At 36.7% G+C, this 12563-nt stretch overlaps 2 protein-coding genes across 2 annotated transcripts; one reads left to right on the top strand and one right to left on the bottom strand.

The window, feature by feature from the left end:
• The first annotated feature begins 6027 nt into the window (after positions 1 to 6027).
• On the top strand, positions 6028 to 9303 carry LOC108683415 (pro-resilin). The gene is made up of 2 exons (XM_018172727.1): positions 6028 to 6141; positions 7298 to 9303. The coding sequence occupies exons 1-2, from the start codon at positions 6028 to 6030 to the stop codon at positions 7619 to 7621; spliced, it is 438 nt and encodes a 145-aa protein (XP_018028216.1). The 3' UTR covers positions 7622 to 9303.
• A 1487-nt stretch (positions 9304 to 10790) lies between these two features.
• LOC108683414 (early nodulin-75-like) lies at positions 10791 to 12460 on the bottom strand. The gene is made up of 2 exons (XM_018172726.1): positions 11493 to 12460; positions 10791 to 10800 (listed from the first exon to the last, which is right to left on the bottom strand). The coding sequence occupies exons 1-2, from the start codon at positions 12458 to 12460 to the stop codon at positions 10791 to 10793; spliced, it is 978 nt and encodes a 325-aa protein (XP_018028215.1).
• Between the last annotated feature and the right edge of the window lie 103 nt (positions 12461 to 12563).

Below are 12563 nucleotides of genomic sequence, written 5' to 3'. Positions count from 1 at the left end.
CGATGACGAACACGCTTTACGAAAAAATGTTGCTTCGTTTTGCTCACATTCGTTGATGATCTTTTGGTTTTATGTAATATTGTGAAAGTAAAAGGAGGGAGGTTTTTGTGATAAGAGATTTGGCCAGAATGTTGTGATCCAGTTTTGGGTGTGGCTCAGATGTGAACTAAACTGTCGCACAATAAATTTTATTTTCAATTTTCTACTTTACTTCGATTTCATCTCAAAGTTACTTTTACCACTTATTCTTTTTTACTATTATTTTAATTGAAAATGTAGCCATTTTCGTTCGAAATCTTTTAATGGTGAAGAAATGCTCTGAATTTTCCAACTACCTTCGGTAACAAAAACAATGAAAAAATTAATATCACATAGAGACAATTTTGAATTTATTTAGAAATTGTGGAACGAATGCATTTGCTGACTTAAACCAATAAATTATCAAGATATATCTTTAACTGCAATGAGAAAAATAGGCAAAGAATTATCATAATAATCATCTGATTGGAATATGCCCGTAATTATCAGAATAATTATCTCAGAGGAATATAGGTGCAGGATTATCAGAATACTTCTCAGATTAGAATAGGCAAATAAACAATAACTATTATTTGGCAACACTAGACAAGATTAAGCCCATTTTTTACGTCTTAACTCCCTCCACATATAGAATTTTTCGATTTTATTGCACTGTTTTCCTTATTTACATTTTCACTTTCACTTTTTAATATTCCGGAAGAAATTTCCCTACTAGAAGCCTAGCTGTACAAACTATTCATATAAATTATAATAACATATTAATGTTTATTCAGCTTCGTACTACTGATCAATAATTAACATTGCCGAATTTAAGGTCTATGTATATACTCATGATAATTAACTATCACTTTATGTAACTCCAATTATATAAGATAATTGTTTTTAATAGAATGACGACGTATATATCGTGGTGACTCATGCATCGTCTCTATGCGAGAATGTGATGAATTTTTATACAGATATGTGAATGTGAATTTTTATACAGAAATTGATAACATTCCGTGGCCGGGTCAATGGTCGGGACCGTGGGTGGGGGAAGGGGTTAGCAAGCCCCCGTATCCCTCCCCCGGGGGGAGAGGGTCAGGAATGGGTGAGGTATTAGCTTTAGGCCATTCCTGAGGAATGCTGCGACGATGAGGAATGTCTATAGACATGCATTTATGCCTTCAGAAATCATACCTACGAAATCAGAATTCTATCTAAAATATACAGATTACACATGTGTAAATTATACATGTATATAAATATTATACATTATATAAATTATACATAAGAAACATTCCACATGCGCGGCATAGTTTGAAAAACGTACGAATAAATGCAAGAAAAATATACCTTTGAAGCATTCGATGTGCACGTTTCAATTTTAAAACATTTAAATACGTGCCAGAATACTATACGTATTAACTATTGCATGGGCTCGAATTAATTTGAATATATTATTTATTAAAAAAAGATTTTTTATTTGGAAAGTATTCATTAATTTTAATAAATATTTAATATTCAAGCTATTTTATCACTTTTTAAATAAAAATCAAATGCAGTATTTATCAAACGGATAACGGATAACAAAATTATATCACGCGAAGATGATAATTATATATATATCTATAACTGAACATTGTATTTTTGAATAAATCTTGTGAATAACTTGCAGAATTTCATATATCAAAAGTGTTGCTTAATTAGATAATATATAAAATAGACAAGTTACTCATCTAACCTACTATAAAACATCTGATTATGGTATCATGCTTTCATCACCAACAGCTATGCAAGCTCACGTTAATCACCTTAATTAATTACTGTGAGAAAAACAGCGATGGAGTTGAAAGTCATCGAGTGAATGCTTTCTCTGATCTATAGTAATACTTACGTGTAAATTTGTTTTTTTAATGCCTTCTCAACAACTTTTACCTTAGAATCAATATCATCATTTAGCGTCTTTCACCCATAAAATTGTCCTGTAATAAACACTTAACCTTTTACTTCACAAATCTACGCTGTTATAAATATTTTACTGTTTCCACCTTTTCATTGCATCCCGTATAAAAAAACATTTTACGACTTCTACCTTCTATAGCTGTGGTATAAAATAGGTAGGTTTGAGTGAACTCCGAACTTTTACATATGCGTACCACGAATTACATTTCTCAAGGCCGAAAAAGGCCTATAACTCGATGTATCCTAGCATATATGTAGGTTCCGAGGAAAAAATTTAATTTTTTTGCAGTTTTTTAAATTTAATTGGAAGTATCCCTATCATACATCTTAGCCGACCAACGCAAATGAAAAAAAAATCGCGGAATTTGTCCGGAAAAAGACCGTCTGGCAACCTTCCAATTCATAATAGTACGCAAAATGAAATAATACCAGAAGATGAAGCAATAGGAGTCAAAGCGTTAACCCAGATGAAACAGTATGATTATTCATTTAAAAATATCCAGGGCACAGTTATTGTGTTATGTGTTCACATTATACATAAAGACTATTTCCCCAATCTCGTAACTAACTTAATTAATATCAAATCAAGTCTGTACTACGCGAGTCTATTTTACAGTATTTAATTGAAAAATTTTCTGCGATTCATATACAGTACATACGTTCCAAAATATTTTAAGCCTATTATACCGTCCATTCCTTGCCTATATAGTATCTTTGTCCATTCCTTGCCTATATAGTATCTTAATTTGTCTATACCTTGCCTATATAGTATCTTTGTCCATACCTTGCCTATATAGTATCTTTGTCTATACCTTGCCTATATAGTATCTTTGTCCATTCCTTGCCTATATAGTATCTTTGTCTATACCTTGCCTATATAGTATCTTGGTCTATACCTTGCCTATATAGTATCTTGGTCTATACATTGCCTATATAGTATCTTGGTTAATACCTTGCCTATATAGTATCTTGGTCTATACCTTGCCTAGTATCTTGTTCTATACCTTGCCTAGACGCTCGCTAATCCGATTCAGTTTTTTTATTGAATGTTTTTGCAACTTTCACTTTTCACGCAAGACTGGCGGAGAGCTGGGGAGCCACCGGCAACCCTGCAGCAAACGGACGGACAGTTATAAAAATAATAATAATAGAAATGATAAGAATAATAATTATAGTGATAATTATACGAATGATGATAATAATAATAATAGTAATAATATTGATAATAAGAATGATAATAATAATGATAATAATAATAACAATAATAATAATAATAATAACAATAATACTAATAATAAAATAAGAGTAGCAGTAACTGGAATTGAAGGCAATACCTCAAGGTTATAAAATTGTTCTAAAGCAACAAAATTACATTGAAAAAAGGACAATATATAGAAATAAATTGGTTTCTTTGAAGTGTCAAATTGAATAAAATATATAACTCTCAGATGCAGGCAAAATTTTTGCTAACTTATGAAATAAATGTCATGGAAACATTCAAATTCCATTAGAAATTACCGCCGGTAATTTCTAGGCGCCGTAACATCACCAGGCGCCGAAACATCACGCAGTGGATATCATTATATCCACTGCGGTCGCCCGCGGATATCGTTATATCCACTGCGATCATAAACAGCTAGTGACGCAATGTACTTCTTACCGGCCATGTTTACGGAGCGGTTTCCTCTATACGCTTCCTGTTCTGCCCTAATTATTCTATGCTTTCTGTGCACGCCGGGGACTAATATTGAGCTATTAATATTCACACCTGCCAATGAATATTACGCAATTATCTACTGTATTTAAGCAGTTCTTTACTGAATATTACGGAGTTTTATGCCGAATATTAAGCAGTTCTAGGCTGAATATACGCAGTTTTCACATGAATATTACGGAGTTCTATGCTGAATATTATGCGGTTATATACTGAATATTACGGAGTCCTATACGAAATATTAAGCAGTTTTATGCTGAATATTATGAATTGCTCAACTGAATATTATTTAGTAAAGTAATTCGTAATTGAATTCTCCGAATGGGATTCAGTTCTGCACATTGCCTTTTCCACTACGCCTAAAACTTGGCGTTGGGTAAATTATACGAATATATATATTATATATATATATATTTTTTTTCGCCCCCAAAATACAATATATTTCAAGCGCATTCAAACGTCGAAATCTGCAACAGCGTTGCTCAATTCCTGAACAATTTCCAAACAAAGTTTCCAGTAGTCATCAACGAGTGAAAATCAATCACAATTAAGTTCAATTTAATTAATTCAGTCGATCTAAATTCATCAGAGATTTAATCTAAGGGGTCTCTTTTCAATTAAATATTATATTAATGATATATTATTTTAAATGCTTTGATTCTCAAAATAAAAGACATTTTGCAGATTGATCCGGAAGTTGGAAAAGTGGTCAAAATGCTATATGCAAAATACTGCGTGCAAAATGCTACATGCAAAATGCTACGTGAAAAAGGTTACGTGCAAATGCTACGTGAAAAATGAAAAGAGGCAAGCAACCATCAGATCGAAAGGACTTGCCTGCTACGTTAGTTACTCGACAACAAAAACTTGAATTTTTCTAAGCTCTTATTTAGTTATTTGAAAAAAGATAGTATCATGTATGGAAAAGTTTCGAATAGCTTACTTCTCAGTTAAGTTTTAGATTGAATTTAGAATTCAAGATAAATTTGTAGGTTTTTAAAATGCGGCATTCCCGTGACCCAAAAATAAGCAAATTATGTATGTATCTATAAACTCATTTTCTATTTTTTTTTCTTTTTGTTATTTGCCCTGGCTTAGCCATTGTTGTGATAATGACAACGTTTGAATGCACGACCCAATACGCGTATTAATTTATCTAACAATAACAAACATCTTCTATAACAAATAACAAATAATAACAATAACAATAACTTCAAACAAAACATTAAATGACAGAAGCCGCTGCTGCAGACCAACTTCATGAAAGAAAGCTATTCATAATGCATGAGCGTATATGCTCATACATTATGCAAGCGTGCGCATGCAGGGTCATTAGTGCGGCCCATCCAGTGTCATTAGTGAAGCGTATACACTGCCATTAGTGAAGCTAGTGACCAACACTACGAACTAGCAACCTAGTAATAAGGTCGATCACTGACCCATCTTTCCGCACTGAAAGTGATCGCTTCCGTTCTGCGTTTGAAAGCAGGAAGTTTTGGCCGAGACGTTATATTTTACGTTTATTGTACGTCATCGGGGATACGGTGACCGTTATATCGCTGTGAGGTGACGGTGACGGCCGGCCGTTATATCGCTGTGAGGTGACGGTGACGGCCGGCCGTTATATCGCTGTGAGGTGACACGTCTTATTTTATGTTTATTGTGCGTCATCGCGGATACGGTGACCGTTATATCGCTGTGAGGTGACGGCTCGGCCGTTATATCGCTGTGAGGTGACATGTCTTATTTTATGTTTATTGTGCGTCATCGGGGATACGGTGACCGTTATATCGCTGTGAGGTGACGGAGACGGCCGGCCGTTATATCGCTGTGAGGTGACGGAGACGGCCGGCCGTTATATCGCAGTGAGGTGACGTCTGGCCGTTATATCGCTGTGAGGTGACGGCTGGCCGTTATATCGCTGTGAGGTGACGGCTGGCCGTTATATCGCTGTGAGGTGACGGCTGGCCGTTATATCGCTGTGAGGTGACGGCCGGCCGTTATATCGCTGTGAGGTGACGGCTAGCCGTTATATCGCTGTGAGGTAACGGTGACGGCTGGCCATTATATTGTTATAAAATTCAATATTAGCTGTCATAACATTAACTGAACTGAAATTAGTTTTATACAGAATCAGTTTCAAGTGCTCTTTAATTGTCTGTAGAACATTCCCATCAGTTCACTGGTAGTAATTTTAATGAAACTTTCCATTTTTGGGCTTTTATTCTTTAAAATAGTCTTAAAATTATTAGTTCGCATGTTTTATTTATTAATATTTTAGACTCAACAAATAAGATTAAAAAATATTTATTTATTGCACAGAAGCAACGATGACCAGGGGCAACCGGGGCGCAGTTCGGCCCGCCGTATATAAGCCAGCTCATCGCTATGGCTCGTCGCATTCCTTCTTTGACCGCCGCCAAGTGAACACGCTCATGATGAAGGTAGGTGTGAACGTGAGGGAGACGCTTGTATTTCTAGTAATCTTTTACACTTATTTTAATTATATCATTTTACGATTAACAAAATTGTTAAACTATTCATACTGGGAATCAATAATATTAGATTCGATAATGCGAAATCAGTTCGCTGATTCCAGTTTATGTGTGTAACAAAAACCGGCTTGTTAACTACTAACTAAGCAACGTGGTCATTAAAATTTTCGAATTTATTTTCTCGGATAAATAATTAATTTCTCGAATTTATTTTCTCCAATTTATTTTCACTCTCGTGTGAAAATAAATAACTATATATTGACTGCAATAAGGACACCGAACTAAGGGCAAACGATACCCTGAATAGAAGTGTCGGCGTTGAAGACATAGGCCCATGGCCTGTTGCCGATTCTTGAACTTTTCGTGACTTGATTCACAAGGGATCCGGCCTTTGGAACCCGATCTTTCCTATATTTTATGTTTTATAGTATATTTTACACTGACATTCGGATACTGAACACTGTTGGAGGGAATAGTTTGGTGCTGCGGGTGAAAGCTTTTTACATTTTCACGTGTTATGTTTAAGAAATATTGACCAAATCATTTGCGAATATTTTTAATGGTGATTGCAAGCCCCCACTTTCATTTTCACTCTGAACGCAGGCCTGCTTACTGCAGTCTTTGTATGCCATCTTGAATGGTGGACTAAATTAATATATGGGTTTAAAACTCTGTAATCGGTGCATTATTTTTGTGCAAATGATCTGGTTTAATTTTTAATATCAATAACTCTCACAACGCTAGGCATAATTTTTAATGTATTAGGTAGCGAACTTTAGACGTAAAAATGTTGTTCGGAATGTAAATTATACCTGCAATATTGCTGTAAAATTAATAGCCTTTAAGTTAGTGTCACTAAACAATAAGTTATAATACATATCTTTCTGTAGCAAAATTTCTTCGGAATTTTCAGTGAATATTCCGAAATTTCTGCAAAATTGATTGTTTCTTAGTTAGTGTCAGTAAACAATCAATAATGTTATATGTCTTTCTGTTGCAAAATTTCTTTGGAATTTTCTGTTTATTCCGAAATTGCTGTAAAATTGATAGGCTTTAAGTTAATGTCAGTAAACAATAGATAATGTTATATATTTTTCTGTTGCAGGCAGCTCTACTCATAGTCGTTGTGGCCATCGTAAGTGGTACATTGGCGCGACCACAGAATCAGCAATACTCGTACGACTACGATGACGCGAAATACGACTTCAGCTGGAACGTAGACTCGGTAGACTATAACAAAAACCTGGTTCAGTACGGCCAGAGGGAGCAGAGGGATGGTGCTTACACCAAAGGGGAATACTACGTCCTACTCCCCGATACCCGCCTTATGAAAGTTGAATATTACGCTGACGCCACAGGCTTCCACCCCACTTATACCTTTGAGGGCACTGCCGTGTATCCAGATACTCCTGGCTACCAAGGAAGGTAGTAAAATGTTATATTTTTGGCTATTTAAGCGTTGTTGTTAACTAGCAATAGGTGAAGAAATTTCTGTTATTTTTTAGCGAAAGTAAAATCCAGACACCCCTGGCTACCAAGGAAGGTAGTAAAATATTATATTTTTGGTTATTTAGCGTTGTTGTTAATTAGCAAAAGGTGAAGAAATTTCTGTTATTTTTTAGCGAAAGTAAAATCCAGACACCCCTGGCTACCAAGGAAGGTAGTGGAATATTATATTTTTGCTTATTTAGCGTTTTGTTAACTAGCAAAAGGTGAAAAAATTTCTATTATTTTTTAACGAAAGTATATTTGATAGAAGTGCAACGAGCTTCTGCCAGAAAATGCCTACGAACTTGAAGATGCAATTTGGTATACGGCAAAATGCTTAGTGGTTCCAGATTAAAAAGACTTGGATTAGATTTCTAAGAAAACAATTGAATAAAGCCTATGAATTATTAATTTTTCAAAGATAAAGCTTCAATTGGATTGCGCACTAAACAGCAATTACTTATTTAATTTTATCAATTGAAAATCTTTAAACGTAATATAAGTTGTTCTATAAAGTTAAAAAAGAGAAAAGAAACAGAGTAAACACATCCAATCGACGTCGAACTAAAATTTTTGTGTTCGTCGAGGAAATTTTTTAAATTTGATAGCGATACGACTATTTTTGAAACGATAACAATCAACACGATAACGATAACATCAATATCTAGGGGAAGGTAGCTACAAACTTCGCGTTATTTGTGTTATCGAAAATGTGATTATTAAAATATCTAATCAGCATAACTTTAAGTCATTACAGAAGTACAAAACACTGCACATGAAAAAATAATACCGCATGCATCAAATATGCCCATATGTTCTATAAATATGCCAAAATAAACAATGAGTCCAAAATAAAATAATGATGAAGAACATAAACCTAGTAACCCTATGAACTGTGGTTCGATAAATTCATGCCCACATGAACTAATGTCCAGATGGATCCGTGGCCAAATGGACTAGTGCCCCATGATGGATCAAATTGTTTGCCGAAAAATTCCATATGTACGCAAATATAGCCGCTGTTAGGGTAGCCTATAAAATGACCAAGCTCTTGAATAAATTTATGTGCCCTGAGAGAACCCGGATGAAAGATTCAATTATTTAATTAAATATAAACAATTAAATAAGATAAGTAAATTATTTATCTAAATCAACAGGGGTAAAATTTTCTCACGGTGATTATGTAGATCTCTTTTTATACACTGACCGTTCAGGTATTTTAGAAACCATGTTAATTGCTTGCAGTTAAACGCAAATCAGGACCACCCTTGACAGGCAGGTTCTCATGATAAATTTGTAATTCATCGGCTGCTTTAAAATACCTTATAAAAGTCCACTTTAACGATTAGTTAAGGAATAATTTCTCAGTCATCTCAGGAACTATTACACTTTACAGCGCAAATTGAACCCTACTTGAAGGTTAAATTTAATTTTTATATTCAAGACCGCTTTCGCCCGTTTTTATTTTAATACGGCTAACGGTCGTACTGTTGTTTTTACTATAGTCATCCCTGTTAGCTGGCTTGTTTTGTTGATGTTACTTCTTGTTATTATTTTTTAAAAGTTAACCAGCAATGTTAAATTACATTGTGTACGGATCAAATAGTAAAAATGTCTTTTGAACAATCTTTTCATTTACCCTATTGTTGTCGATATATTATTTTAAATAGTGAAATCGCAAATTAATAGATGATTCTTGTAATATTTTAGTTCCTACCTCCAGTTGCATTATTCTCAACACCGAAGTTTACCTTTCCACACAGTTCAAATCTTGCATTTATTTCATACTAATAATAATAGCGGTTTCAGCGTTTATTAGGCCGTAGGCCTGTCGCCGATTCTTAATATCGCAGAATATTCACAGCTCGTTGCGGTCTCGAACGCGCAACTCACTGCATAGGTGCTAATTACTTCGGCAAGTTAGAGTCACGCTCCTAATTATTTGTTCATAATTCATTAACTGAAAAAGTTTTGTCAATTTGCCATAAAATGTTTGAATTGATTCATTTACGTATATATTTATTTCCTTATATATTATAAATTGTGCTTGGAAAAAGAACAACTTAATGTTATCCGGAGATTTTGAGTCTACAATTTGGAAACTTTAGACCTATTTAAATTTCGCCGAGCCTCTTGCTAATATTAGGTTTCTATAGCCGCAGTCGACTCATGTTATTGATTTTTGTCGAAAAAGGTCATGCTTTTAGTCAAATTTTTATATACATGTAACCTCCTCTCTTGATTAATTTCACGATGATCCGTTCATAACTGGAGATGTTGTTTGACAGTAGCGCAAAAGTTGCATGTATTCGTTTTAATCGAAACGAACTTTGATTTCGTTATTCGTTTTATTCGAAAACATAATGACGTAAAAATCTGTCATAGTTCCTCCTACTCCGCATTGCTAATTATTAGTTACATTTTAATTTTCAGGAAGATTCGTTAATGATTGAAGAAGTTAGGATCATGTCAATTGACTGAGTTTAGTAGACGAGTTTGATTACACAGGTGGGTTTGCTGGCGAGTTCTGAGAAGTGTGGTGTGGATCGTGTGTTTTTAATGAGAATATTTGGAATTTTTTGCCTCCTTGGGTTGAGTTTCTTCGAAATAATCGCTTTAATGCCGATTCTTACGATGCAGACGTTAGGTAGGAATTGGCTTAAATAATTTATAAATTCAATCAGAAAATGAATCCTATGGTGAATAATGTAACTAAGCACCTAAATTATTCAAAACTTAATAAATATAATGAAAAATTTGCAGTTTTAAAAATATAAGACGCTCAAATATTCCGCTGAAAATATAATTTTTATGAAATGAATGCGGTTTAGTTGGATTGAGATGTGCAATTGAATCAATTGAAATTGTCTTAAATTGAAAATCAAATGTGAATTTGCGTGTCTTAAGAATATTAGACAATTAAAAATAATTCTAACCTGCAGGTCTGAGTTTTCAAACGATTTTAAATTCGTTTATCGTTTTGAAAAACTTTATTTTACTGACTTTTACTCATGCGATTAACGGCAAACTTTCTTTTTTTAACAATGTAATTTTTATGCTCAAAAGATTTTTTATTTACCAATAGTTATATAATTTTATCAAATTACTATTTAAGTGTTTCTGTAATGAAGATCGATTAAGCATGTGAGAAAAAACACTTTCAGCGGTTTTACGTAGATTTTTACGGAAAACCCACCATAAATATTGTAAACAGTTTTTGTAGATCAGCTGTTTCGGTTATATTATGAATATGAATCGTGTTGAACACATGGACGTGGCATTATCAACAATAATAAATTTAGATTATGAAAAATGTAGAAATTCTATTTCCATGCTGTGTTACTCGGCTTCTAAATGTGTTCTGGAAAGTTTTGCCAAAATGTAAACGATTGTTTCGAGCCATATTTATTTTCAGTTTATTTATTTGTCTTGTTTTGGTTTTATTAAATTATGAAAGTATACTGCATCAAATTGGTCTTCTTTGTTCTCCAGTATCTGTCATCAAATACATGCACAAGAAAGTAAGCCATCTAATTTTATGAATTGAGTCTGCACTGGAGAGTGGAGACTGTGACCATTTTCTTTATAGTGTTAACTTCTTGAGTTCAGTGGCATATGTTTAGGCGGTATTATTGCAGATTAACTACATCCAAAAAAAAGGGTGTTTTTTTTTAATTATATGTTTTTTGGGGTGTAGATTACGAATCTGAAATTCATTTTTGGCGGTCAGCATCGGAAAACCGATTTTTTTCGCGACTTACTAACATGGGGGTTACGTAACTTACATTACCCACTCACCTTTATTTACTAACATGGGGGTTACGTGGTGGGGACTGGTAGGGACTGGTGGAATAGGTGGGGACCGGTGAGGGACTGGTGGGGACTGGCGGGACTGGTGGTATAGGTGGGGACCGGTGAGGGACTGGTGGGGACTGGTGGGGACTGGTGGGGACTGGTGGTATAGGCGGGGACCGGTGAGGGACTGGTGGAATAGGTGGGGACTGGTGGGGACCAATGGGGACCGGTGTAGGCTGGTTGGGACATTGAGGATTGGTGGGGACTGGTGGGGACTGGTGGGGACTGGTGGTATAGGTGGGGACCGGTGAGGGACTGGTGGAATAGGTGGGGACTGGTGGGGACTAATGGGGACCGGTGTAGGCCGGTGGGGACTGGTGGGGACTGGTGGGGACCGGTGGGGACCGGTGGGGACTGGTCGGGACTGGTGAGGACTGGTGAGGACTGGTGGGAACTGGTAGGGACCAATGGGGACTGGTGGGGACCGGTGGGGACCGTTGGGGACCGGTGGGGACCGGTGGGGACTGGTGGGGACTGGTGGGGACCAGTGGGGACCGGTGGGGACCGGTAGGGACTGGTCGGGACTGGTGGGGACTGGTGAGGACTGGTGGGGACTGGTGGGAACTGGTAGGGACCAATGGGGACTGGTGATGACTGGTGGGGACTGGTGGGGACCGGTAGGGACCAGTGGGGACCGGTGGGGACTGGTCGGGACTGATGTGGACTGGTGGGGACTGGTGGGGACCGGTGGGGACTGGTGAAGACCAATGGGGACTGGTGGGGACTGGTGGGGACTGGTGGGGACCAGTGGGGACTGGTAGGACTGGTAGGACTGGTGGGGACCGGTGGGAATTGGTGGGTACCGGTGGGGACTGGTGAAGACCAATGGGGACCGGTAGGACTGGGGAAGACCAATGGGGACCGATGGGGACTGGTGGGGACCAATGGGGACTGGTGGGGACCGGTGGGGACTGGTGGGGCTCATGGGGAATACATAGGAACCAGGGGGGACAGGTGGGGACCAGAGGGGAGTGGGAACCGGGGTGGACCAGGGAGGGGGACAGGTTGGGACCAGGAAGGGGGACAGG

This window comes from Hyalella azteca, unplaced genomic scaffold (genome assembly GCF_000764305.2).
Source record: "Hyalella azteca isolate HAZT.00-mixed unplaced genomic scaffold, Hazt_2.0.2 contig10885, whole genome shotgun sequence".
NCBI lineage: Eukaryota > Metazoa > Arthropoda > Malacostraca > Amphipoda > Hyalellidae > Hyalella > Hyalella azteca.
The sequence above is the reverse complement of the archived record's forward strand: the minus strand, read 5'-3'. Positions and strand labels throughout refer to the sequence as shown.